This window comes from Centroberyx affinis, unplaced genomic scaffold (genome assembly GCF_046629955.1).
Source record: "Centroberyx affinis isolate AG114_WGS23_722 - 3 ecotype Tasmania unplaced genomic scaffold, CSIRO-AGI_Caff_v1 ptg000168l_1, whole genome shotgun sequence".
In the NCBI taxonomy this organism is placed as follows: Eukaryota; Metazoa; Chordata; class Actinopteri; order Beryciformes; family Berycidae; genus Centroberyx; species Centroberyx affinis.
Genome location: NW_027278865.1, coordinates 486,334 through 513,692, shown reverse-complemented (window position 1 = coordinate 513,692; position 27,359 = coordinate 486,334). Strand labels below are relative to the sequence as shown.

Here is a 27,359-nt window from a genome sequence, read left to right as displayed (position 1 = left end):
CTATAAACTTACTACTGAGTTACTACCAAAGACATCCTATAAATTCATATAGGAATATTATGGGAATATTCAAGTGTTTTCTTATTTGGGCTAGATATAGAAAGAGAGAGAGATTTATTTATTTGGGTGAATTAGGCAAAACATTAGATGTTTGGGTTTCTCAGTGAGATAAAAAGCATCATTTGGAATTACAGGTAAATTTGCAACCAAGGGCAAAACCTTCTTGTTAGGGGAAAAAATAAGTAAACTGTAATTATTGTTTCCTGTCAACAAACAAAGCTAAACATTAGCTTTTGGCAGCAGTGGTCTCATGACTGAACTGGAAAGGCGTGTTCACAGCCAGCCCGATATATAAGCCCACGACCAATAGAAGCCTCCAAACATTAGAGGCTTCCGTGAATCACACAGGCGCTCCGCGGAAAACGTGCCGCTCACTTTGCATAGACTGCCGGGGCCGCTTCTCTGCAGATCAGAGACGCACAAGTGCAGTAGAGCCACAAACCCATCGAGAGACCTTCGCTTTGATCTCACATGTGAGTATCGACTGCTTTTCTCTATTTCCATTTCTCTTTTTATTCTTCCTCAGTGTGTGGCTGTCGCTCCCGAGCTGCCGATTTCCATCTTATAAATATTTGAAGTATGCAAGAACAGCTAAGAAGATTAACATGCCACTATTTTCTATATCGATGGCGAGATTGCTCAGAATATTGACCGCAGACAATACTGAATAGGCCACTTATTTGCGCTCCCCAGCTCTTAAGTCCCTTTTTGAAGTTTTAAGTGGCTTTATTTGTGATATGCAACTGAAAAGGCTACTTTGAGAAAGAAGTATGTAACTCTTTGTGTGAGTGTTTTGATGTTTGAAAGGCTACAGTGATTTACATAGGCCCTATAAAGAAAAAGAACTACCATGATATAAACTCACTATTGAGTACCACAGACACTATCAGCCTTTATAGGAACATCATGATGATAACTGTTTCTACACTGCATTATTTATAAAGGTGTACGTAAGTCTCGCAGGGGCGGAGATTGCAGGGTGGCCAGGGGGGCATGGCCTATACAACTGAAGTGATAGATAAGTCTCACTTCTAGTAGAGTAGGGAGCCAGAGTGTCTCACATTCAGACCAATTAAGACCAATATTTTTTTTTCTGCCAGAGGTTTATTTGATTTAGGCATAATAATGTAAAGTTTAAGGTCTTGATATGCTATGGACGGCTGCTTGAGATCCAGACGAGTCTTTAAATCAGTAAAAAACGACTCTATCAGAGATGGTGGATAGTAGGAATATATCTTGAGGTGTTGGTTCTAACTTTTTCATGCACTATCTTCTGGTCTACTGGCAAGTGATCTATTTTCCCACTACTCAATTAGGCTATTTTGCACCATATGGTATTGAATTATGCTAGCCTGGGTTTGGACCAGTTTTGACGTGTTCGTTGGTTGTTGTCTGCTTTTTAATTTGTTGTGTTGTATGATCTGTTGGCTACATGTGATTTGTTTTGGCATTGTATGTGGTGTGGTAGCAGCATATTGACAGGGATATAGTCTTTCTTTTTTTGTTGCCCCCCTTAAAAGTCAAACTCCACCTATGGGTCTCTGCCTGTTTCCTTCATTAAAACAGCACCATTTGAAGGATGAATAATTTTGTAAATAGCCTAGACAAAGTGCACTACTACTGCCTGAACTGCATTAGATGACTCCAAGGTTAATCATTCATATTGTGGTTAACTCAGCTGTGCGAAACCTTCTGTCACAGCAGATAAGCCTGGACAAATGTTATGCTCCAGCAAGTTTAAGTCCAAATTTAATGTGCATCACACCCCTTACGATTAACTTATTACTGTTATACTTTACCACAACAGCTTCCCTCTGCCTTGGCTAACCAGGTGCCTGCAGAACAGAATGATCCATGCTGTTGCCTTGTCAGCAAGTTTTGGGCCTGTTAATGTCTAACTCAACTTACTTATGGTCCAGTAAAAAAGGAGACAGTTTTTTGTTGGTTGCATTCTTAACAACTATCTCATGTATTTATATACGTATGTTTCTTACAGCGTGCATCACCAGAGGCTGACTGTCACAATGGACGCCTTTCCTGTCTCTATATCCTGTCATTTTATGATGAAGCCTGCACACAAGCCCTGTATACCTAGATAGCAATAAGTGTTGAGCAACTTTTTCAACTGAGCTAAGAAAGGAATAAAAAAGTATATATTTGTATTCATTATCCTTTTAGTGGAGGTAGAACTTTATTTATAAACACATACTACCTCATAAACCACTGTGAAGCCACACAGAAACTGGCTTCATTTACCTTTATTACCATCAGACTGAAATTTAAGATTAATTGGAAGTAATCTGGTGATGGATACTACCACACTAGCGACCCTAGCTGCTGCTGCTACTGTGGCTCTGGCTTCCCAGTCGGACATGTCAGGTTACTTGTGGCTGTTGGTGGTGGGCTTCATCATTGCCTTCATCCTGGCCTTCTCTGTGGGGGCCAATGACGTGGCCAACTCGTTTGGCACGGCGGTGGGCTCCGGGGTCGTCACCCTGCGGCAGGCCTGCATCCTGGCCACTATCTTCGAGACGGTCGGCTCAATACTGCTGGGGGCCAAAGTCAGCGAAACCATCCGGCAGGGCATCATTGACGTCAGAATGTACAATGGCTCTGAACACGTCCTAATGGCAGGATCCATAAGTGCCATGTGCGGTAAGTGTTTTTGCACTTGTCACTGGAGTTCAGGAGTTATTGGAGGTTATTTGGGCAGCAGAAACCAAATTGCGAGTTGGCTTGAATCGACGGGCCAGATAGCAATAGCTGTGTGGGGCGAGGGAGCAAATCCCCCTCCTCTCCAACTACAGACAAAATGCCCTTGAGCAAGGCTCTCAGGTCCTAGTTGCTGTGACAAACTGTGACAAGACTATGGTTGTCCTGGGTGTCTCCCAGGTGTGGATGTGGGCAAACATGTAAATCTCTCTCCCTACAAACACTTCGTCAGGGCATTGCTCTAAACAGGAATGGGTTCCTAGTTTGCTTGCTACAGAGATAAAGAAATGCAGATATTTGAATGGTGACTTGATGGTGACTGATCTGGTTGAAACTTTAACAAGTCATGTTTTTGTGCTACAGGCTCTGCCGTGTGGCAGCTGCTGGCTTCATTCCTGAAGCTCCCCATTTCTGGAACACACTGTATTGTTGGAGCCACAATTGGTTTCTCCATGGTAGCCAGAGGTCACGAGGGGGTCAAATGGATGGAGCTACTCCGCATTGGTAAATAGACTTTGTTTTTTCCCCCACATTTTAGTAAAATTTTCTGTTAAATCTGGAATGAGTAGAGCTAAAAGCTCATTATAATCAGTGTTCTTTGAAATATCTTTTTTTATCCAACAGTGGCATCCTGGTTCCTCTCACCTCTGCTGTCTGGCATCATGTCAGGAATTCTCTTCTATTTTGTTCGCAAATTCATCCTGAACAAAGTAAGAATGGGGGTGGACTATCTTGTAGCTCATCTCTTTTTTATCCATTGCCTTGGTAGTGTATACATGTTTGATATGTGCAGTATGAATTGATATGAAGGAGTCTTTGGTACGACCCAGTTCTCACACACTGATTTCCACAGGCTGACCCTGTGCCCAACGGCCTCAGAGCTCTTCCCATCTTCTACGCCGTCACTATGGGCATCAACCTTTTCTCCATCATGTTTACAGGAGCACCAAGTGAGTACAAGACACACACACTACACCCATGATTCCTCTGAGGCACTCCATTACTTACTGCACTGCACTAATACAGCAGCTGTTGAAATCCCTGGACCAAGATGAGGTCTGAATAGATGTGTCACTGGAGACACAATGGAGTGTTGATGACTATCTTCTTAGGACAAGAGCAGGTGACAAAAAAAGAGGAGTAATTTCAAATATTTCAACCTCTCAGATCATAATTTTTTTGTCATACTTATTCAACCAAAACTGTTTGGTGAAGTTCTGTCTGTAAGGTAAAACCAGTAAGGCCAATTAGGATAAACAATAAAAAAGCTATCCATTAACATGAATTAAAAACAGGATTACAGCAGAATAAAACAGCGAACACAAGAATAAAGTTGAGTTGAATGAGCATCTGAGAGAGATATGGCTATTAAATGGACAATTTCCGCTCCTTTTTGTTTCATTTGCAGGATTGAACTTTTCAAGAAGTCAACTGGCCTGGGCCCTTCACTGAAGGCTGCAGGCCGGTGTGTGTATGGGTCAAGGAATAATACACACCATAACCCCTGCTATGACAAAATACCACAGAATGCACTTCTCACACTGATACTCTCACCCAAACACATTTTTTATGCACACATCCAGGCCAACTTCCTTTTTTCTCACAATTTGACATACAAAACAATGCAGGAAACCTAAATTTCATTGGCTTCATATAAAAATTATTTTTTTCTGCATACACACCTTAACTGATAAGATGTGTTGTACCACGTCTCCCATCTCTGTCGAGGACCTCACTGAGATAGGCAGAGTTAATGTTTATGGCCGTTTTGCTTCATATCCATGTTGAAGATGGGGAAAGTATGGCCGCACAGCAATTACTTTTTGCTATTTGGCCCTATGTTTGTAGTTAACCTGCCATTGTCTACAATAAGAAACAGGTAAGTTGTCCCTGTAAGGGAAAATTGTCATACTAACCTACCTCAAGTGAGCTAATTCTAGCAAAATATTACTTGGTTCAATTAATGACAACCACAACAACAATTTAGTTAGATAACAATTTAGTTAGTTATTCTATCCCAGCAAACATTTTGATGTTGAATAAGTGTTGATATTATGACCTGCACAACACTGAAAACCTGTGAAAATACATCACCAAAATGAAAGTTAAGGCAATGTCTGTTGTCCATAGCTGCTACCTGCATTGTTTTGTGAAATTGGGCCCTAAATATAATTCCGATATCAATTAAAAACAGTTTCCAAAGCTGTTTTATTACAATTTCTTCCTTTGTCATAATATCATTTTAAGAATAATTTGTGTTTGTTTGGTTTGACTTGAACTTGAACTTGGCCATCTCCTGCATGTTGCCATCCATGAAATGTTTGCTGGGATGTATGGGCTTTAAAAGCAAAGTGAAAGTGATCCAACTAGAACTGTCCTTGACAGTGTCTGTACTGTACATATCACTGTGCTGCAAGGCCGGTCTCTTTCTCACTATCTGTTTGAAGGAGCTTGTACTCCTGCTGATACTGTTGTCTCTAAAGGCATACTCAAACGTCCAAACAGGCAGTTGAGACATTTTGCATAACGTCATTTTTGCAACGTCACATGAGCACGACTCACGAGGCAGGAAGGGGCGGGGTTACCTTGGAAAAATGACATCACTTTGTTTTTTCATGAGACTGTAAAAGGATGTCCTAAAGGGCATAAAGCTGCACTACATGTTCCTGAAATGTTGAATATAAAGTCAAGTGACCTATTAGATGTTACAATATTTCCAAAAATGAATGCGAACTTATAGGTGGTAACTGTTGAGTTATTTTCTCACTACTTTCAAAGGACCAGGCAAGAGCAATGAATAACTTAAAGAAAAGATAGAGTTTCTCTGGCTCCTCATCTGATGGCTCATGTTCCTCTTCTGTGTGCCTAGTGCTGGGTTTTGACAGAGTGCCATGGTGGGGTACACTGTCCATTTCACTGGGCTGTGCCCTCGTCACTGCTTTGGTCATTTGGTTTGTTGTCTGTCCGCGCCTCAAGAAGAAAATTGAACGTGAGTAAATATTTCTGTATTTGAGGACTTTCATTCCAAAATACATTTAGGAAAAAACATTTTTACTTAATGGTCAGTGCTCAATATTTCAATGTAGTTATATCAGCTTTGTAAGCAAAGTCTTGAGATAGCTAAGACCTTCAATAATATTCAATAGTGGGTTTTATTTTCATGTCATGAATGATTTCATCAGAGTAGGTGTTACATTTTTCATAAAGTTAATATCACATTTTGGAATGCAAGGCTTTTTTCATTTGTTGCATTTCTACACCAGATGTGACTGAAAGCTTATACAGCATGTACATTATTGCATAATGGTATAAGCCTTCTCTACAATTTGACATACGGCATATTGCTATGTCGTACCCTCAGTCTTACACAAGTTTGTACTTTAGGTGAAATGGCTGCTAGTCCTTGTGAAACTCCACTGATGGAGAAGAACTCAAGCAAGCCTGTCCTAGCGGAGCAGCCCTCCATGTCTTGTGACCCTGAACCCCAGACCCCTCCAGCAGACAGTCAGAAGGTGGCTTTCAAACTCGGAGGCTCAGAGGATGCTGATTTGGACAGCAATGACATGGAAACCAAAGACCTGGGTATCATCAATGGTGAAATATGGCTGCCGTAAAACTTATTACTTCATTTGTGCTTTAAATTGCGTGTGTAAATGTCAAATACTTGACCTCAGATGTCAAATTCATGGAGATATAAGGTCAAGTAATTCTGTCTAGCTTCACAGATTAAATTTGAATAAAGTATTGTCATTTCTGTAGGGCTGAACAGCACTTTTGGCTCCATGACCATCACCGATCCCCACAGCGGACGGTCCCACACAATTCACAAGGACTCTGGGCTTTACAAAGACCTGCTGCACAAGCTTCACATGGCCAAGGTGGGAGACTGCATTGGCGACAGCGACACGGAAGAGCGGCCCATCCGGAGGAACAACAGCTACACCTCTTACACCATGGCCATCTATGGCATTCAAGGAGACCCTCAGTACAAGGAGCTGGACGGCGGGCTGCAGAGAATATCGAGGGTGGACAGCTACAGCAGCTACAGCTCAGCGGTGACAGATGGGTCCGCAGCCAAGGAGGGTAGCGTCACACAGGAGGCTGGAATGGCCCTGGAGCAGGACGAGCTGGAGGTGGACCATCCAGCCGTCTCCTTGCTTTTCCAGTTCCTCCAGATACTCACAGCGTGTTTTGGCTCCTTCGCTCATGGAGGGAACGACGTCAGGTAGGAAATGGCCGGATCCTCTGGGGAATGTGTGCACGCGCTGCTCGTCCAGAGGATTTACATAAGTCTATCTTCTTTACCAGCAATGCGATCGGCCCGCTGGTGGCTCTCTGGCTCCTGTATGAGAGCGGTTCTGTGGTGTCCAATGCACCCACACCCATCTGGCTGCTCCTGTATGGAGGAGTGGGCATCTGCACTGGGCTCTGGGTGTGGGGCCGAAGAGTGATCCAGACTTTGGGCAAGGACCTCACCCCCATTACACCCTCTAGGTATGCCCATATGCTATCATAGTTTCCATTCAGTCTCCTCTGATATCTTATGATATGATCAAAAGAAAGAAATGGGGAATTGTTTTCAAATTATTATTATTAACATATTTTCTTCCAATCTAGTGGATTCAGCATTGAACTGGCTTCAGCAGTTACAGTCGTGGTGGCATCCAATATTGGTCTTCCTGTCAGCACAACCCACTGCAAGGTAGTGGACCTGAATCATATACAAACTCAAATGGATAAATGGGATAATTATAACTAGGTTCAGCTTTTTGTGTGTACTCTGAAAGAACTGTGGTCTGGTTTTGAAACCCTTTATAAACCCATTGTGTGTTGCGGCCCAATGCATAAGTGAACTAAGTGCCTGCTTAGGGGCCCCAAGAGCGCTTGAAATTTTGTTTTTGTGATATATTATATTATGTCGATGGTAATCATACAAAAACGCAGCCCTATACGCTCACTACGCAAGTTGCGTAGGTCCCCGCCTCCCCCTCGTGTCAAAGCGTGTGTCAATGTTTACAACTTAAATGTGAGGATGAAGCAGAACTATCCTTCTGGTCACGAAAAGAGGGGAAAACTAGGTCAAAACGTAGTATATGGCTGGACCGTGTATGAGTGTGCCCCATGCCACGGCTGACCAATGGTGTAACTAACTCCGCTGTTGACAGGGGTTAAAGTGGGATTTGGCAGGTGGGGGAACCCTGTTTCGGAGGGGGGAGTTCAGAAAAAAATAGTAATTTAAAACAAATTTCCTGCATTTCTACGGGGGGTAGATACATAATTGGTGGGGGGGTCAGAAAAAAATAGTAATTTAAAACAAATTTCCTGCACACCACCTAACCTCTTGGATTAAGTCAAGAAACAGCAACCCTGTATAATGTTAACCAAAAATGTAAAGATTATGTTATATTACTAGATTTCAGCATTGAGGTGCTTACATTCATGATGTTGCATAGGCATACTAACCTAAAAAACCTATTATTGGGAATCGTGAGAAAGTTTCAGAGCGACAGACACAGAGCGTCCCCGTAACCATAGCAACTCACTCTGACTCCTGCCTGCGTGCGCACGGCGCGAGAGGAGAGGGAGAGACGCAGAAGAGCTGCTGACTGAGATTACTCTGAGCAGCATGCATGGTAATAAATTACAATATAATAATTATATAATAATAATATAATATATATAATAATATAATATAATCATTTGTGTATATTTCTCGCTATTCAGATGGTCTGAATAACTCGCTGCTGCGCTGTGCTGTTCTGTCTCGTCTGTCTCGTCTGTCCTTTTTTCACGTCACGACATTATCAGTTATGAATTTGTTTTTCACTGCATGAGAAAATAGACTTGTGGCGTGAGAGCGTGTGAAAAATGTCAATTGCGTGAGTCTCTCGGTCAATGCGTGAGAGTTGGCAGCCCTGTGAACTCGCTTGTCATTATTATGTATGAAACTGCCAATCAGATTTATTTACTTATTAATCGAAGGTGCCAACGCCGTTCCGGATCGTTCCGGCCCACTTTAACCCCTGGCTGCAGACTGCTAATACAGAATAATAGTCCATACATCCATACTGATTGTTCCAGCGCGTCCCGTCTCTCTCTCCACCGCTGTCGTCTCCACCCACGGCCCGCATTGATCCTGTCGATCCAAGCGCCAGGCACTCTGTTACCCGTCGGTGCCGAAAACGCTGTTCGCCGGACACCGGGGGCGCATTGTCGTCGGGACCCCGGCCGAAATCTCGGCCGGATCATCGGGAACAAATCGGCGCCCAGCTAGCGGCACTGGCCGGAACCGTGGCCCCGGGAAACTTCGGGAAGGTCGGCAATAAGCCCTCGGCGTGATGAAACCTCCATGCTTGTTTGTGTCTCTCTCTCCCCCGACAGAACAGAGGATTTCAGGTGGACTGAGCTCGTGCATATGCATCGACATAAACGGTGATATGATATAATTGTATAGATTCTACTTTAGCTTCAGCTTACATGCATGATATTGGTCAGCCTGCTTACTGTGTGGGAGAAACGGGCTCCTGATCTCAGCGGAGAAACTAGACGGCGGAGAAAACGAAACTTAAATTTCTGGCTCTGTGATACTATGATGTGCCACGTGCCACGGCCGACCAATGGTGTAACTTGATCACTCAGTCAGTCAGTCAGTCAGTCAGTGACAGACATTCGCGTTTGTAGGGCTGGCCCCGCTGTTGCGGTCCAGCCAAAAACACTATGAGAGTGAATTGTGGGAACAGCAATCAGGTAAACTTATGTTGATGTGCTAGCTTGCAGTCTGTCTTGCTAACCCAGCTGCAGTGCATCTCTTGGTCTGTCTGTGTCTTGCTTGCTTGCCAGCCACTTCCAAGGCTGTGTTCTGTAACTTTGTGCCTGACAAAGGTGGGAGAGAACTATTTATTACGTTTGATAAACGCCAACGGGCAACGGTGTTTATCGACTGCAGCTCGGAAAAGATAACCGCGTCGCGCGTGAACATGCGTTCATATGCGCGTGCACAAAATGAAACTCGCGGTTTCCTGCAGCAACCTCTGTGGGGTCCACAAGCTAAACACACAGCTGTATAGGTTTTATTTTACTATTTTGAAACATAAAGCTGCAGCCATAGCCTATAGACTTATGTTTACATTGTATAGCCAAAGCTAATTGTATAATATTGTGAGGACTGGACTACTTACCAGGCAGCAGAGCCAAAGCTCAGTGTTATATTTTATTATTTTCTACATTTTATATTTTCTACAATTTCTTATTTATGTTAATATTCACTTATCTTAAGATTCTATAGAAAATATTCTATTCAATAAATATTGTTTGTTTATACCTCATCCTGTTCTGTATAGGTCTACTTATTCTTAGACCGACAGATGGAGCAAACTGTTTTAAAGGAGGGAGGATTGTAGTGGAAGCACTGGGGTGTCAGGTGTGACTGTGTGGCAATGGCAAATGGTTTACATGGCTCACGGGTCAGGTAGGAGGGCCCTTGGGAGGTCAGGACCGGCTCTGGTTGAGTAACTTTCATGTGGTGTGAACACAGGTGGGATCTGTGGTAGCTGTGGGATGGCTGCGCTCCAGGAAGGCAGTCGACTGGCTTCTGTTCAGGAACATCTTCATCGCCTGGTTCGTCACGGTTCCTATCTCTGGGCTCATCAGTGCCGCCATCATGGCTCTCTTCATACATGTTATCCTGTGAGCCTCCCACTGTCCAGCTAGCCTGGCCACATAACTTCACCTCCACTGACGGACTACGGCGCACTACATGAATAGTTTTTTTTTTACTGCCAATTGTTAAAACTGTATTGATAAACAACATGTTCCACATTTTTTTTTATTTTTCTAAGTTCTCTGTGCATTCCAAGTTAAGCCAATCATAAATGTGGCCTATATCACTGCTATCAACTCAATTATGATCATTATATGATATTATATAAGATGATGTTATGCAACATGACCTGAAACAGGGTGTAAATGAAAACAACAATGTACATGAGGACCTATTAACACTGTTCAGACATCCAGAAGTCTGTGATCTTGTTATTCTCCTTTGTATATTTATGAAATGGCAAGATGTGTCAAGAATCAAGTAATTAAATCCTGACTGAAAAAAGAACACCTCTCTAAGAACCTATATTGTGAAATAAACATTAACAACTATATTGTGTGTTTTAGTAGTTTATTAGGCCAGTGGTTCTCAATCTTTTTCATATCAAGGACCCCTAATTTAGTCCACATTAGGGCCACGGACCCCCATTTGATGAGATTTTGTCTCTGACCCAAATCTGAGAATATTGTTATTGTCAGATATTATTTTGTCCAGAATTCCATGACTATCTGTATTGTAGGTAGAGAGATAACAGTGAAACTATGATCAAAATAGTCATTCTAAAATGACAAAATAATGAAGTTTAACAATTCATCAATTTGCTGGGGACCCCCTGGAATGCCCTCAAGGACCCCTGGTGGTCCCCGGACCCCACATTGAGAACCACTGTATTAGGCTATGGTGAAACAAGGAATTACCATACTGGAAGGGATATAAATCTACTTTGCTCACTATCAAACATTTTTCAACAGCCTCATCTCAGAGAATCCTGTTTAGTGAACAGAACAAATGAAAAAATAAACCACCAGTATAAGGTGTTATTTAAGAAATATATGACGCAATTTAACAATTCCTGACAAAGATTCAACATCTTAGAAGTAAAGAACATTAACGTGGAGTGCACACACACACATACACACACACACACACACACACAGATTATACCCTCCTCACCCCACATCAGCATCAGCACTTTCCCTTCTGTGTTTCTTTCGCTTGCCAGCCTGTTTGTGTTTTGCCTTTTGGATTGCCCGTTTTGTTGTACTTCAGCCTCAGGTCATCTATTAAAGCCTTTTGCTTCAGCCAAGTCCTCTGTCTGCAGGCTTCTGCATTTGGGTCCAGACTTTGAGTTACTCCTTCGTGACAGAAGGTGAATAATGTATTCTTTGTCTGGGATAAAAATAGGCTGACCGACATTCAATTCATACACACACACACGCCCTACATGATGAAAATTGTTTGCAATTTGCAAACCGCAGCAGAATGTTGGGAGACAAAAGGGAATATATATATATATATATATATAAAAATGAAGATAGATTCTTCAATGAAAATATGACAAAAAGTATGCTTTTACATACAATGTGCATCCTGTTCACATTCAGGCCCACATGTACAGAAAAACACCAAAGCATGCAGACGTGTTATAAAAAAGTCTTGACATCTTTCAAAAACGTTTCCAGCATCACTGCATCTCAGTCAATATCTATGAGAATTTTGGTTTGAGGCAACTTGGCTCTAAATGACTCTGAGGCTTCATGCTATAATTTATTTGTGTCCATTTAATTATTTTTTTCCACATGAATATAACGTATTCATTTAAATATCTATATTTAATGCGGGGTTATCCTATTTGAGATCCTATCACACATGGGCCCCCACATTAGCCTATGCAGCGCATGGGGAAGGGATCCTAAATGAGAACAGACAAGGGTCTGAGTTATTGATCCAGCTTCAAATCACCATGCTCCTCCAATGTGTGGGTGTTCTGCAGAGTTCTGCATTTTCTTTCACCTACTAATTTGCCTATTGATATTTGTAGGCAAAACACATCCTCTTGTTCACATAAGGAGGGAAAGTTATATCGCCCTCTAGTGCTTTTGTAAAGACAAAAAATCTTGACTTCACAGAACATTTGTTTGTTGAGTTAAACATGATAAGGATCCCATTAAAAGCCCTTCCTTTATGGATTGTAGTCCTACTCGTTGCTAAAGGCTAAGCTGACTTTTCTACAATGTTTTATTGTAATAAATGTTAGCGAAGGCTCTAGTTGGGTAGGTAACTATTTTTCTGATTAAGTTCAGGTGAGAAATTATATTCGTTAAACACACAATTGTGGAAAATGAAAAACCTACATATTTTGTTAAGAATAAAACCACAGATCGTAGTAGATACTAAACACAACAAGCAGGGGCGCTAGTTGTTTAGTTTTGTAGCTGCACGGACCGTCTTTGTTTGTACTTGGCGTGACCTTTGATGACGGAAACGGAAATGGCAGGGAGGGATTGTTGTGCGCTCGTGTAGCCGTGCCGTTCTAACGTATGGGGGACGCATTTTCTTTTGCAAGACTCCGGCTTTTTGAGTAATATTAACGTTATATGCTGTAAATCACATTACTGGGCTGATGCTCCCGACGTCTTCATAAGATAGACAGAGTGAAATTTACTCTGCAGCTATTTTGAGTTAGCTGGCTGTTCCGCATTGAGTAAAAGTGCGGCAACGTAACGTAGCTAAAATACAACAATCCCACCATGGCGGATGTTACTGCGCGTAGCTTGCAGTATGAGTACAAAGCGGTGAGTACGTTTTTGAGCTAACTCTTTACTAAGCAACACTCAGTCAGTAGTGCATCTTTTGCTGGTTGAAATGTATCGTGCAAACATTCGCTTAATTGTAATTTAGTGAGGCTGGTCCGTATTTACTCCGCTAACCTACTGTTAGCAGTTAGCCTAACCGGCTATGCTAGCCCACAAACTTTCTCACTGTCCCTGTACTTCATATGTCAGAACTCAAACTTGGTGCTGCAAGCTGATCGCTCTCTGATCGACCGCACACGGCGAGATGAACCCACGGGAGAAGTGCTGTCCCTGGTGGGGAAGCTGGAGGGGACCAAAATGGGTGACAAGTCGCAGAGGACCAAACCTCAGATGCTGGAAGAGAGGCGTGCGAAGTTAGTGCCACACCACATTGCTCGTGTGTTTGTCATGTTAACTCACTTCACCTAACTGAAGTACATGCTTCTAGGGTCTGTTGAGTGAGAATGGTAACACCTCGATCCTTTTAATTTCCCCTTGTTTTGTTTATGCAGGAGGCGAAAGAGAGATGAGGACAGGCATGACATCAACAAAATGAAGGGCTTCACCCTTCTGTCTGAGGGCATCGATGAAATGGTGGGCATCGTATACAAGCCTAAAACCAAAGAAACCAGAGAGACCTATGAAGTGTTGCTCAGCTTCATCCAGGCTGCCTTGGGAGATCAGGTCTGAGAAACACTCAAAACAACTGCAAAGTACTGTGTTATTCAGAATGTCAGCTGGTATTGCTGACCAATATCTGAAGCATCCTTTGACTTGGTTACTATGTGTTTCTGCAGCCACGTGATATTCTGTGTGGAGCGGCTGATGAAGTACTAGCAGTGCTGAAGAATGATAAAATGAGGGATAAGGAGAGGCGGCGTGAAGTAGAGCAGCTTCTTGGGCCTGCTGATGACACACGCTACCATGTGCTGGTCAATCTGGGAAAGAAGATCTCCGACTACGGCGGTGATAAGGAGTTACAGAATATGGGTATGTACAAAAGAAGCAACTATGGAGGAATGTTTCACATCCACTGATTGCGTACTCATCTGCTATAACAGGTTCAAAAAAACTTCTCTTTCTGGTTGATAGTTCCACCACCCCAATGGCAAGTTGTGACTGTGTACCAATATCTGTCAATACTTTTCTCCACAGATGACAACATTGATGAAACCTATGGTGTGAATGTCCAATTTGAATCTGATGAGGAGGTGAGTTTGCTGTTTGCTTAAGAATCGCAGCTCTGAGTTATCCCACATTTGCACTAAGACTTGTACTAAGGTACAGTTTTAAAACGAAAATAAATCAAAATTGTCCGGGCTGAATAGGTTGTGTTTGATTTGTTTCCCCCCATTATTAAGGAGGGTGACGAGGACCAGTTTGGGGAAGTACGAGATGAACACTCAGATGAAGACAGTGAAGGAGAGGAGGCAGATGTGGGCTGCACTCTTTCAGCCAATGTAAGTCCAACATCTACACCAATATCTGCATTTGATCAGGCTACTAAATGTACAAAGATAATCAAATGTTTTTGAAACATTGCGCACTACACAATAAATGCATTTATTTCTCTTCCGTCTAGCTTGGTGTCACAGGCGATGTGATGACAGCGAAGAAAAAGGACCTACACCCTCGAGACATCGATGCCTTTTGGCTCCAGCGTCAGCTCAGTCGCTTCTATGATGATGCCATTGTCTCCCAAAAGAAAGCAGATGAGGTCTTGGACATCCTCAAGGTATTTCTGTCATTCTGTCTGTTTTGCTGTTTCTCTTTAGTACAGATGCATGTGCATTTTTTCTCAGCTTTCAGCCAAGTTGACCCCCTGTCTCTGTATTCCACAGACTGCTAGTGATGACAGAGAATGTGAGAACCAGCTGGTCTTACTGCTGGGGTTCAACACCTTTGACTTCATCAAGATCCTCCGCCAGCATCGCCGAATGAGTAAGTCATTGTTTTAAGATGGAATAGTTGTAACTGGTTATTGTATCCTGTGCACTTTGGAGATGATAATCAATTTCTGTTTCTGCCATACAGTCCAGTATTGTACCATGCTGGCCAGCGCTCAGAGTGAGGCGGAAAAGGAACGGATCATAGGAAAGATGGAGTCTGATCAGGAACTGTCAAAGATTCTTTACCAGCTGCAGGAAACGGAGAAGGAGGATATTATTCGGGTAAGCAGTCTTGTTTCTAGAATTATGTATACACATCCTGTTCACATAAGTGGATCCTTTTGTACAAACAGTCACATCCCTTATTGTTGGTCTTTATGTGTTTAGGAGGAGCGATCTCGCAGAGAAAGGGTGAGGAAGTCTCGTGTCGACGACTTGGAATCAATGGACATTGACCATGGAGAGGTAAATACAGCAATGTTCTTAATCCAGATTAACCCAGAATTGTTACATTTTCATATTTACATTATGTCTGACATATCTTAAGATACTATAAGTACAAAAACAATAAAGGAGATGATAATTTATGCCCTACCTATCCCCCTTTGAAAAATGGCTGTTACAATTCCAGGGTTTAGGATACTTCCAGTAATTAATTAAGTTAAATAATCTGAAAAGATAGGCACATTCAGAATGCACACGTGTCAATGGGCTGTGAGAAAACAGACCTGAGACTGCCATATGCTTTTTCTGATATCTGATGAGAAATGCACCTACTATCCAAAAGTAAAATTGCTGTGGAAACAGCCATTCTTCATTGTTAAGTGCCACTGCTGAAGGTATGCATGCATTGGAGTTAAAAGCATGTCCGTGATAATCCACCTGTCTTGTCCTACAGTCATTGGCGCCTCGGCAGCTGCTAGATCTAGAGGACCTGACATTCACCCAGGGCAGCCATTTCATGGCCAACAAGAGGTGCCAGCTGCCAGACGGATCGTTTCGCAAGCAGCGCAAAGGCTATGAAGAAGTTCACGTGCCTGCCCTCAAACCCAAGCCCTTTGCGGAAGATGAGGTTTGTATGTTGGTTGCATGTCACAGTGCCTTAAACATTTCGGTGCTCAGCTATACGGCACTTAATGCAAAGGTTCTCACTTGATAAGCAATGGGTAGTTTAGCAATGTGTTTCTTTCCTAACTGCTACACATCATGCTGTCATCAGGTGCTTGTTGCTATTGAGAAGCTGCCCAAGTATGCCCAGGCTGGGTTTGAAGGATTCAAAACCCTGAACCGCATTCAGAGCAAGCTGTTTAAGACAACCATGGAGACAGATGAGAACCTGCTGGTGTGCGCACCTACGGTGAGTAAACTTAGTTTTTGATCCATAAGCTGTCACATATTGTTCAAAGGCCTGCTCATGTGAATCCAACAGCCTCGTAACACCTTTTGAACAATTATATTTTCTCCTATAATTATGGTATTCCTTTGTGCGTGCAGGGAGCTGGTAAGACCAATGTTGCCCTGATGGCTATGCTGAGGGAAATTGGAAAGCACATAAACCTGGACGGAACCATCAATGTAGACGACTTCAAAATCATCTACATTGCACCCATGCGCTCACTGGTACAGGAGATGGTGGGAAGCTTTAGTAAGGTGAGCCTTGTTCTCTGTCTTCTAGAGCTCTGTATAGATACACTCAGGCTGTTTGCGTGCTTGCAAGGCAAAACTTAATCTACTACTAACAGATATTCATACTGTATATTCTACAGTCAACCAGAGACAGTCAACATGGCTTACATAAATATTATATGCTACATGATGACTCAACAAGAGAAATACAAAACAGATGTTGGGATTTGGTTCATCAGTGGTCCAAAAATAAACAATTTGGATGGGAATCTACATGCAGGAGATGACTGTATATCACTGTTTTTTATTTCTGCTCAGCCCCACCTCTACATGTGTATTTAAAGTGAAAGTCACATCTACAATAAGGTTCAATGATTTGGTCCTCTTCCCTGCCTCCCTCTAACACCCAGCGCTTGGCGAGTTATGGCATCACCGTCTCTGAGCTGACAGGCGACCACCAACTCTGCAAGGAGGAGATCAACGCCACCCAGATTATCGTCTGCACCCCAGAGAAATGGGACATCATCACACGTAAAGGCGGAGAGCGCACCTACACCCAGCTAGTGCGCCTCATCATCATTGTAAGTGCTGAGCCCATCTTGAAGATGGGCACTGTCGTAAAACTCACCTAGTGCAGCATATATCAAATTTTAGACTATTGACGTCAAACTTGACGATGACAAACAAGTTTTTTATACGCTGTTTAGGATGAAATCCACCTGCTGCATGATGACCGTGGACCTGTGTTGGAGTCCCTGGTGGCGAGGACCATCCGCAACGTGGAGCTGACCCAGGAGGATGTCCGTCTGCTGGGCCTCAGTGCCACACTGCCCAACTACGAGGACGTGGCTACCTGCCTGCGCGTAGACCCTGCCAAAGGACTCTTCTACTTTGACAACAGGTAATGTATAACATATCATATGCCATCTGTTGGTTGTTTTTATCTGAAGCATCTTTTAGCACCTTTTCATGCTAGTACACGAGTGACCCTAGTGGGAATGAAACCGCTAACCCTGGCAGTGTTGGTGCCATGCTCTACCTATTGAGCTAAATAAGACCACAGCCCAGTGACTACAGCAGTGTTTTCTTTTTTGGCCTTGTTGTATGTTCAACTCTGATAAACACCTTCTCCTTCTCTGTAGTTTCCGCCCTGTTCCCTTGGAGCAGACTTACGTGGGTATCACCGAGAAGAAGGCTATCAAACGCTTCCAGATCATGAATGAGATTGTCTATGAGAAGATCATGGAGCATGCTGGGAAGAACCAGGTGAGGCCTGTCTAACATATTCATCCCAAGTGAGCTAACACAGCACATGCCATTTGATAGACACTTTTATCCATCATGTTTTAGAATACTGTGACTGCATAAATGTTTTTATGGGTGACTCTGGTGGGGAAACACACCTCTGACCATGGCAGTGTTGGTGCAACATTCTGCCTATTGAGCTACAGACAACTTTACATGCATACACAACTGTATGTAACCAGATCTGAGGGCCTCATGACATTTATCCATCTCCAATAGGTGCTGGTATTTGTCCACTCCCGGAAGGAGACGGGAAAGACTGCCAGGGCCATCAGAGACATGTGCCTGGAGAAGGACACTCTGGGCCTTTTCCTCAGAGAGGGTTCGGCATCCACAGAAGTGTTGAGGACTGAGGCAGAGCAGTGCAAGGTGAGCTGCACTAACCTGAGATCTCACTGTAGCAAACTGGGACAGATGAGCAAATTCAAAATAAGGTATCTTTAATACCTTTTCAGAATCCTGGTAGATTCATGCCTGATCTTGCTCTTCCAGAACCTTGAGCTAAAGGATTTGCTGCCCTATGGCTTCGCTATCCACCACGCTGGTATGACCAGAGTGGACCGTACCCTGGTGGAGGATCTGTTTGCGGATCGGCACATCCAGGTTCTGGTGTCCACAGCCACCCTGGCCTGGGGTGTCAACCTGCCAGCACACACCGTCATCATCAAAGGCACCCAGGTGTATAGTCCTGAGAAAGGCAGATGGACTGAACTGGGAGCCCTGGACATTTTACAGGTCAGTCTGAGTTGGCTGGACACTAAGCTACAGTAAAGCTTTTTTTCTAGCCTAGCTGTAGGATAGATACATAAATTATGTATTATTTCAGATGCTTGGTCGAGCCGGCCGTCCCCAGTACGACACCAAGGGAGAGGGTATCCTGATCACGTCCCACGGAGAGCTGCAGTACTATCTGTCTCTGCTCAACCAGCAGCTGCCCATAGAGAGCCAGATGGTGGGCAAGCTGCCTGACATGCTCAATGCTGAGATAGTACTGGGCAACGTGCAGAATGTAAAGGTTAGTGCCTGGCATGCAAAGACACCTCATTAAAAATGATCAAAGGAACAATGAATCAAATCCTTTGAAAATGTCTCACATATTCTCTTCGCTGTGCCAGGATGCAGTCAACTGGCTTGGCTACACCTACCTGTATGTGCGTATGCTCCGCAACCCCACCCTGTACGGTGTCTCCCATGATGACCGTAGTTCAGACCCCCTGCTGGAGAGGCGCAGGATGGACCTGGTGCATACTGCAGCCAATGTCCTGGACAAGAACAGCCTGATCAAGTATGACAAGAGGACTGGCAGCTTCCAGGTATGCACCTTTATCAACTGAGTGTGTGTTTGATTAATCTTTTTTTGTGATTCAGGTACCTTTTTAAATTGGACTTCTTTCCTTCTCTACCTTAAGGTTACAGACCTGGGACGTATTGCCAGTCACTTCTACATCACTCATGACTCGATTCAAACTTACAACCAGCTGCTGAAGCCCACTCTCAGTGAGATTGAGCTCTTCCGTGTCTTCTCACTTTCCTCTGAGTTCAGGAACATCACTGTGAGAGAGGTATGGCTGATTCTGGACAATCATGGTGGTTCAATTTTAATCCCCAGCAAAATATAATTAGACACACTGTATTTAAATGGTAACATGTAGCTTTGTCTTTTCAGGAAGAGAAGCTGGAACTTCAGAAGCTGCTGGAAAGAGTTCCTATTCCAGTGAAGGAAAGCATTGAGGAGCCTAGCGCTAAGGTAGAGCTCATGACTAGTGATGAATTTGAAAAATTAGATTATATTATGTTTATTCAGAGAAGTCAACTAACAAAATAGAGGCATTCTTAGTGCCCAGCTTGTAAAAGAAGCTAAAGGACAATGTGGTTGATTTCAGACTACATGTATTCCACTATAGCCTCAATTACCTCACGGCAATCCCCAAACTAGGCAACATTCTTCTGATCGCATTAAAGGCTCTTGTTTTCAGACAGTCTTGACAATTTATCTTGAATGATGTCATTTAGGATACTCTGTTACAGTCAACTAAGTATGATACTTGGTCATGATGATGATCATGGCTTGATATTTTTTGTTTTATTTTTCCAGTGCACAGATTAAGTGTACCTTGAAGTAATATGTCACATTTTACAATGAGCTATCACATCCCAGTGAAGAGAACTGTTCCTGTACTTTGTGTGTTTTCATTTCAGATCAATGTGCTGCTCCAGGCGTACATCTCTCAACTCAAACTGGAGGGCTTTGCTCTCATGGCTGACATGGTGTATGTTACACAGGTACGGCGGGACCTGCCCTCATTATTTTGCCATGAAAGTTGACTTTTAGGCTGTTGCCCTTCAAAATTGTATGTTTTCCATACAGTTCTCAAGAAATGTCTCTTTTCCCCCCCAGAAAACTAAAAAGAACTTGAGTAAAAGTCAATTTTGGTATTATTCTCCTTAAAATTAAATTATCATAACTTTTAAGTCATAAGTCTAACCATAGCGTTTTTTTTCCTCCAGAGTGCTGGAAGACTGATGCGGGCCATATTTGAGATCGTACTGAACAGGGGCTGGGCTCAGCTCACAGACAAGACCATGAATCTCTGCAAGATGATTGACAAGAGAATGTGAGTACATGAATGCTTTCTCTCCAAACTGAAATAGGGCCTTGTTTTCACATCACTTTGTAGCAAGCACATAATGCTATGTTTTATTTGCCAAGGCAGGTTGTTGATCTTCTGTATCCCTGTTCTCCACAGGTGGCAGTCGATGTCCCCTCTGCGGCAGTTCAAGAAGCTGCCTGAGGAAGTGATCAAGAAGATCGAGAAGAAGAACTTCCCCTTCGAGCGTCTCTATGACCTTAACCACAATGAGATTGGTGAGTTTCCATCCCCCGTCACACATACTTATTGAATTCCCACCCCAGCCTAAAGAGTAATTGGAGTATTTTTTGTGTTCAGGTGAGCTGATCCGTATGCCAAAGATGGGGAAGACTATCCACAAATATGTTCACCAGTTCCCCAAGCTGGACTTGGCTGTGCACCTGCAGCCTATCACCCGCTCCACACTCAAAGTAGAGCTCACCATCACTCCTGACTTCCAGTGGGATGACAAGGTCAGTCGTAAGATCCGGTCAAACTTCCCACGATGTGCTGTACCTCAACTATCTACCCCTAACTATCTACTGACACACACTCGGTTGCCCACTTAGATTCATGGCTCATCTGAGGCCTTCTGGATCCTGGTTGAGGATGTGGACAGCGAGGTGATCCTCCACCACGAATACTTCCTGCTCAAAGCCAAGTATGCCCAGGACGAACACCTGGTCACTTTCTTCGTTCCAGTGTTTGAGCCTCTGCCACCGCAGTACTTCATCCGTGTGGCCTCAGACCGCTGGCTTTGTAAGTAACTTGTTTTAAGCGTGTGTTAAACATAATTCACATAATGTTCTTAAATGAAGCCTTGCTCACTTCTTTCTTTTGTTCTCAGCCTGTGAAACTCAGCTTCCAGTGTCTTTCCGTCACCTGATCCTGCCAGAGAAGTACCCCCCGCCTACTGAGCTGCTGGACCTGCAGCCCCTGCCTGTGACTGCTCTCAGGAACTCTGCCTTTGAGACTCTCTACCAGAACAAGTTCCCCTTCTTCAACCCCATCCAGACACAAGGTAAGGAACAAGAAAAAGCAGAGAAACTACAACGCCATTCTCCAAAATATGTTTTCGTTTCATGAAAGGAGAACTTTGAACTGATGAAGGTCTCAAAGTGATGGCATACTAATTGGCCATTTCTTGGTTGTGCAAGTGAAGGGGTTTTAAGCAAGTGAATGAACGCTCAGGGACTCAGGAATACATTTGTAATTTCCCCAGAGTGATGACCAACCGTTTCACTCTTACATTATTCTCTAGACTTAGTTGGATTGTTTCTGTCCCTCCAGTGTTCAATGCGGTGTACAACAGTGACGATAACGTGTTTGTGGGAGCTCCCACCGGCAGTGGAAAGACCATCTGTGCTGAGTTTGCCATCCTAAGGATGCTGCTGCACAATGCAGAGGGTCGCTGTGTCTACATCACTCCCATGGAGGCACTGGCTGAACAGGTACTGAGTCATTTGGAAGTTGGAAGTTTGCTTATCAAAACTATTTCTTTCCATCGAACATAATTCATAATTCCTTGCATCTTTGTCTATCAGGTGTTTGTTGACTGGCACCAGAAGTTCCAGGACGTCCTGAACAAGAAGGTGGTGCTGCTGACTGGAGAGACGAGCACAGACCTGAAGCTGTTGGGAAAAGGGGACATTATTGTCAGTACCCCAGACAAATGGGACATCCTGTCTCGCCGCTGGAAGCAGAGGAAGAACGTCCAGAACGTCAGCCTCTTCATTGTGGATGAGACGCACCTCATTGGAGGAGAAAACGGAGTAAGATTGCGTCCCTGCCTTGTCCTGATTTTTAGCGATATACCACTTCATTAGGTAGTGTACTGTAATAGTCATTTGTAGACTGTACATGCATATTAAAGTACACACTTTCTTTTAATTAGCCTGTGTTGGAGGTCATCTGCTCCAGGATGAGGTACATCTCCTCTCAGATTGAGCGTCCCATCCGCATCGTGGCCCTCAGCTCATCTTTGTCCAATGCCAAAGACGTGGCCCACTGGCTGGGCTGCAGCACCACGGCCACGTTCAACTTTCACCCCAACGTCAGGCCCGTGCCTCTGGAGCTGCACATCCAGGTATGGAAAACTGCTTCAAATTATCTCATTTAAAGGCCTTGAAGTGTCTTGAATTCACTTTTTGATTTTGTATTTTATTTGTTTTTTTCCAGTGAGAAATCTGCCCAGTAATGCAAACCTATATTCTGATAGGCATATAGTTTTTATTTTTACATTTCAGTTGCAAAAAATTTCTTATATTTCATTCTAACTCGGATTAAAAAGTGTTGAATTTAACTTGATGAAACTGGCAGACACCCTGAACATACCTTAATCTTATCAGGTGCTTGAATTGCTGTTAAGCCTCCTTTCTGCTCTCTTAAGGGCTTCAATGTGAGTCACACCCAAACTCGCCTGCTGTCCATGGCTAAGCCAGTATATCACGCCATCATGAAGCACTCTCCCTCCAAACCAGCCGTGGTGTTTGTCCCATCGCGCAGACAGACCCGCCTCACAGCCATTGACATCCTTACGTTTTGTGCTGCTGACGTGGTTCCTCAGAGGTTAGTCACAACTGATGAACATGCTTGTAGAATAGGAATTGATTATGATAATGCTGAAGGTGGGAAATCAATCACACCTTTACACTGTAAAGCAAGAATTATTTTTGTCTTTACCCAGGTTCTTGCATTGCACTGAGAAAGACCTGGCTCCATTCCTTGAGAAAATAACCGATTCAACCCTGAAGGAGACTCTGGCCAACGGGGTGGGGTACCTGCACGAGGGCCTGTCATCCACTGAACGCAAAATAGTGGAGCAGCTCTTCAACTCAGGTATGACTCACCAGTCCTCTTCACTTCCAGCTTGGTGGTCTCTGAAGGTGTAGAGTTAAATGATCATTTCTGATGTGCATCTCTGGTCCTTCTCATTCAACAGGTGCAGTTCAGGTGGTGGTAGCCTCCCGTTCACTCTGCTGGGGCACCAATATCTCTGCACATCTCGTCATCGTCATGGACACCCAGTACTACAACGGCAAAATCCATGCGTAAGGCTTCCCATTGGTTGGATACTCTTGTTGAATTCATAAGGTGACTGTAAACACTTATGTGTACATATTGTGTCGGTGACATTCTCCTCCCTTTGTGTGCAGCTATGTGGACTATCCTATATATGACGTCCTCCAGATGGTAGGCAAGGCGAACAGGCCCATGCTAGATGACGAGGGACGCTGTGTCATCATGTGTCAGGGCTCCAAGAAGGTAGCACCCCCCCCCTTTTTCTATCTTGTTCAGATATAAAGATATAATGGTAAGAACAATCCAAATCGTTTCTTTCTCCCTCCTTGACAGGATTTCTTCAAGAAGTTCCTGTACGAGCCGCTGCCAGTGGAGTCTCATCTGGACCACTGTCTCCACGACCACTTCAACGCTGAGATCGTCACCAAGACAGTGGAGAACAAGCAGGACGCTGTGGACTACCTGACCTGGACATTCCTCTACCGCCGTATGACCCAGAACCCCAACTACTACAACCTGCAGGGTGAGCCACTGCTCAGATTTAAAGGCTAATAGAAAGGACAAAACAAAGTTATACTACAAGTTTCAAGTGTAGGGTTTTGTGTGATATGCTCTCTCTCTGCCCGTCAGGCATGTCCCATCGTCACCTGTCGGACCACCTGTCTGAACTGGTGGAGAACACGCTACATGACCTGGAGCAGTCCAAATGTATCAGCATTGAGGATGAGATGGATGTGGCTCCCCTCAATTTGGGCATGATCGCGGCCTACTACTACATCAACTACACCACCATCGGTTTGTGCCAACACAACTATCCTACCACTCACTGAAAATCTGTTAAAACTGACTGACTGGTATGCTTGTCATAGATCCGTCCTGTAAGTGCCTATGCGTTGTTTACTTTTGTGTATGGCAGAGTTGTTCAGTATGTCCCTGAATGCCAAGACAAAGATCCGTGGGTTGATTGAGATCATCTCCAACGCCGCTGAGTACAAGAACATTCCCATCAGACACCATGAGGATGCACTACTCCGACAGGTGAACCCACTATATTGACGTAACTCAAATATGAATGACCATCTTTCCTCATTACTTTTGAATAAGTAAACATAAACACTTCCATTGCTTGTCAATAAGATGAAACTAATTTTGTTGGAACAACTCCTTTTTACATTTCAGCTTGCACAGAAAGTCCCCCACAAACTGAACAACCCTAAGTTCAACGACCCCCATGTGAAGACTAACCTGCTGCTGCAAGCCCATCTGTCCAGGATGCAGCTGAGCGCTGAGCTCCAGTCGGACACTGAGGAGATTCTGAGCAAGGTTAGGATGCCTGAAGATGTTGACACTCTGGCTGCTTTAGGGGAACAAACCATACACAGAGACTGTTTTATTTCTGGATCCAAGTGTGTATGGTTAACCTGCGTGTTTGTGCTGTTTGTAGGCGGTCCGTCTGATCCAGGCCTGTGTCGATGTGCTGTCCAGTAACGGCTGGCTGAGTCCTGCGCTGGCAGCTATGGAGCTGGCCCAGATGGTCACCCAGGCCATGTGGTCCAAGGACTCCTACCTCAAACAACTGCCCTTCTTTACCTCTGAGCACATCAAGCGCTGCACAGACAAGGTAAACTAATCCTTCCTCATGCTGAAAGTACTTGACAAAATCAAATTCTTGCTTCAGTATAGATGATGCACATTGATCATTTTTGTACTTGCAGTTTACAGCTATTACTCCGGCGATGCTAATGGTCTCTTTATGCTTGGTTGTATTAGTTTTAACATAATGCAGTCTGCTGACCGTGTCATCAAGCATCATGACATAAACTAAAATACAAAATAGATGTTTAGATTTGGTTCACTGACAATGTAAAAATGCTAGGGATGACACTGTACCCTGTAAGTTTTTTTTTCCTCTTCTGTTTCAATCTATGGGACTTAACTACTTGAAACTGATCCTCTTATCCTCCCTCTTTCCATTAGGGTGTGGAGAGTATCTTTGACATCATGGAGATGGAGGATGAAGACCGAACTGGCCTGCTGCAGCTCTCAGACACCCAGATGGCTGATGTGGCTCGCTTCTGTAACCGCTACCCCAACATCGAGCTGTCATACGAGGTGGCAGAAAAGGACAACATCAAGAGGTACATTGAATAGATTCTGTCAGAGGAAGTAACGACTTCAAAATGTAGTAATAATATTGTGAAGGAAAACAATACATGAGACAGCTGCTTGACGATCATAGACCAATTTTAGGTCTGGCATTAACATGCATACACACATTTATATTTTGTGAGGCAAAGAGGAATCTTGATTTTATTGTGGATATTGTCAATATTTTCATGCCAGTTGTAAATAAAAATTCAGAATTTGAATAGGAGGCACATGCTAATATAAAGTATGCATGTTTTCATATTTATTCACAGTGGTAGTCCAGTGCTGGTTCTGGTTCAGCTAGAGAGAGAGGAGGAGGTGACTGGGCCTGTCATTGCACCTCTCTTCCCCCAGGTATGTACCAAGTATCTTTGAGTTTTCTCAAGTTTCTATAATTAGTTTTCATTAACCATGTTTAATGACCCTGTTGTATAAATTCTTTTCATCGTTCCAGAAACGTGAGGAGGGCTGGTGGGTTGTGATCGGAGACCCCAAGTCTAATAGCCTCATCTCTATCAAGAGGCTAACTCTCCAGCAGAAAGCAAAGGTCAGTGAGTCGCCCCAAATAGGCAGTTATGAGCTTGTAGAGTGGTGCTGCAAAATCATTTAATATAATCTGTATAAATGCAATAAGTAAACCAATGGCGTTCTCATTGTGTTTGTTTCCCTCCACTGCAGGTCAAGCTGGACTTTGTTGCCCCAGTGATGGGTGTTCACAACTACACCCTGTACTTCATGAGCGACGCCTACATGGGCTGTGACCAGGAGTACAAGTTCAGCGCGGATGTGAAGGAGGCCGACAGCGATGGAGATAGCGACTCTGACTAATCGGTGACCCCGACGATGACCAGAAATCACTGTAGCCTCCGATGTCTCGTTTGATTTGAAGAGGGATCAGTAGCTCTTCTCACTGTAGATATTCAAGTAGATTCACTTCCCTTATCTTTGTCTCTAAGTATGCCATTATCTTCTCTGCTCTTGTGACAATAACAATGGCAATTTTGTGAGTACAGTTGTTTCTCAGTTTAGATCACGTGTAAGATGTACACCAGTCCAGAATTATGATGTACAGGATCTGTTCTCCAGTTAATGTCACCAGACATGTATCACGGGTACATGGGGAAGTCTGCTTATCGTCGTAGTGAACAATTACCATTAAAGCCCCAATCTGGGAGTATATCAATATTGTCTACAGACTCTTTAGAGGGTAGTACTACATGATAGAAAATTATCTCTTGCTATTTTACCAACAATAGATTTGATAAACCACGTAGATTCAAAAACAAATTTATCATGTTGGTCAGGCCTAAGGAATAAAGTTAGTGCTATACTCTTATTCCAGATTGGGCCTTTAAATGTTCAGGTAAACTGTCCAGTTATATTTGTGGACTTTAATTGCTTTGTTATGAAATGTGATTCTTGGACTGGTCTAAAAGTTTTTAGTATGATGTGCTGTCTTGAGTATTTTTTGCAATAAAGAGAATCCACATAGTCCTGGCAATCGTCTGTTAATCCTCATGGTTGACAAATTCTGTAATTATGACAGAACGAGACAATGACCTGATTTTTTAAT

General features: G+C 43.5%; 2 protein-coding genes across 3 annotated transcripts; both read left to right on the top strand.

Annotated features, from left to right (window-relative positions):
• Nucleotides 1-395: 395 nt before the first annotated feature.
• Nucleotides 396-11,532, top strand: slc20a1a (solute carrier family 20 member 1a). Of its 2 annotated transcripts, none has more exons than XM_071534082.1 (11): nucleotides 396-533; nucleotides 2,057-2,715; nucleotides 3,136-3,276; nucleotides 3,397-3,482; nucleotides 3,626-3,722; nucleotides 5,642-5,761; nucleotides 6,157-6,354; nucleotides 6,532-6,997; nucleotides 7,081-7,266; nucleotides 7,390-7,474; nucleotides 10,307-11,532. In XM_071534082.1, the coding sequence occupies exons 2-11, from the start codon at nucleotides 2,367-2,369 to the stop codon at nucleotides 10,460-10,462; spliced, it is 1,884 nt and encodes a 627-aa protein (XP_071390183.1). In that variant the 5' UTR covers nucleotides 396-533; nucleotides 2,057-2,366; the 3' UTR covers nucleotides 10,463-11,532. The 2 variants fall into 2 exon arrangements, with proteins under 2 accessions (XP_071390183.1, XP_071390174.1); XM_071534073.1 differs by having other exon boundaries at nucleotides 6,157-6,366; nucleotides 10,307-11,530.
• A 1,376-nt stretch (nucleotides 11,533-12,908) lies between these two features.
• Nucleotides 12,909-27,269, top strand: snrnp200 (small nuclear ribonucleoprotein 200 (U5)). Its single transcript, XM_071533942.1, has 44 exons — nucleotides 12,909-13,167; nucleotides 13,378-13,541; nucleotides 13,680-13,851; nucleotides 13,965-14,157; nucleotides 14,323-14,378; nucleotides 14,529-14,627; nucleotides 14,750-14,902; nucleotides 15,009-15,108; nucleotides 15,202-15,338; nucleotides 15,444-15,521; nucleotides 15,955-16,128; nucleotides 16,276-16,413; nucleotides 16,551-16,706; nucleotides 17,093-17,263; nucleotides 17,390-17,583; nucleotides 17,825-17,948; nucleotides 18,207-18,356; nucleotides 18,480-18,722; nucleotides 18,814-19,002; nucleotides 19,103-19,300; nucleotides 19,397-19,549; nucleotides 19,654-19,734; nucleotides 20,187-20,270; nucleotides 20,496-20,602; nucleotides 20,735-20,853; nucleotides 20,936-21,090; nucleotides 21,187-21,376; nucleotides 21,465-21,638; nucleotides 21,908-22,068; nucleotides 22,162-22,389; nucleotides 22,512-22,703; nucleotides 23,007-23,185; nucleotides 23,304-23,455; nucleotides 23,559-23,667; nucleotides 23,773-23,881; nucleotides 23,972-24,161; nucleotides 24,269-24,433; nucleotides 24,555-24,676; nucleotides 24,818-24,961; nucleotides 25,083-25,259; nucleotides 25,616-25,776; nucleotides 26,059-26,140; nucleotides 26,241-26,333; nucleotides 26,465-27,269. The coding sequence occupies exons 1-44, from the start codon at nucleotides 13,123-13,125 to the stop codon at nucleotides 26,612-26,614; spliced, it is 6,411 nt and encodes a 2,136-aa protein (XP_071390043.1). The 5' UTR covers nucleotides 12,909-13,122; the 3' UTR covers nucleotides 26,615-27,269.
• The last annotated feature ends 90 nt before the right edge of the window (nucleotides 27,270-27,359 follow it).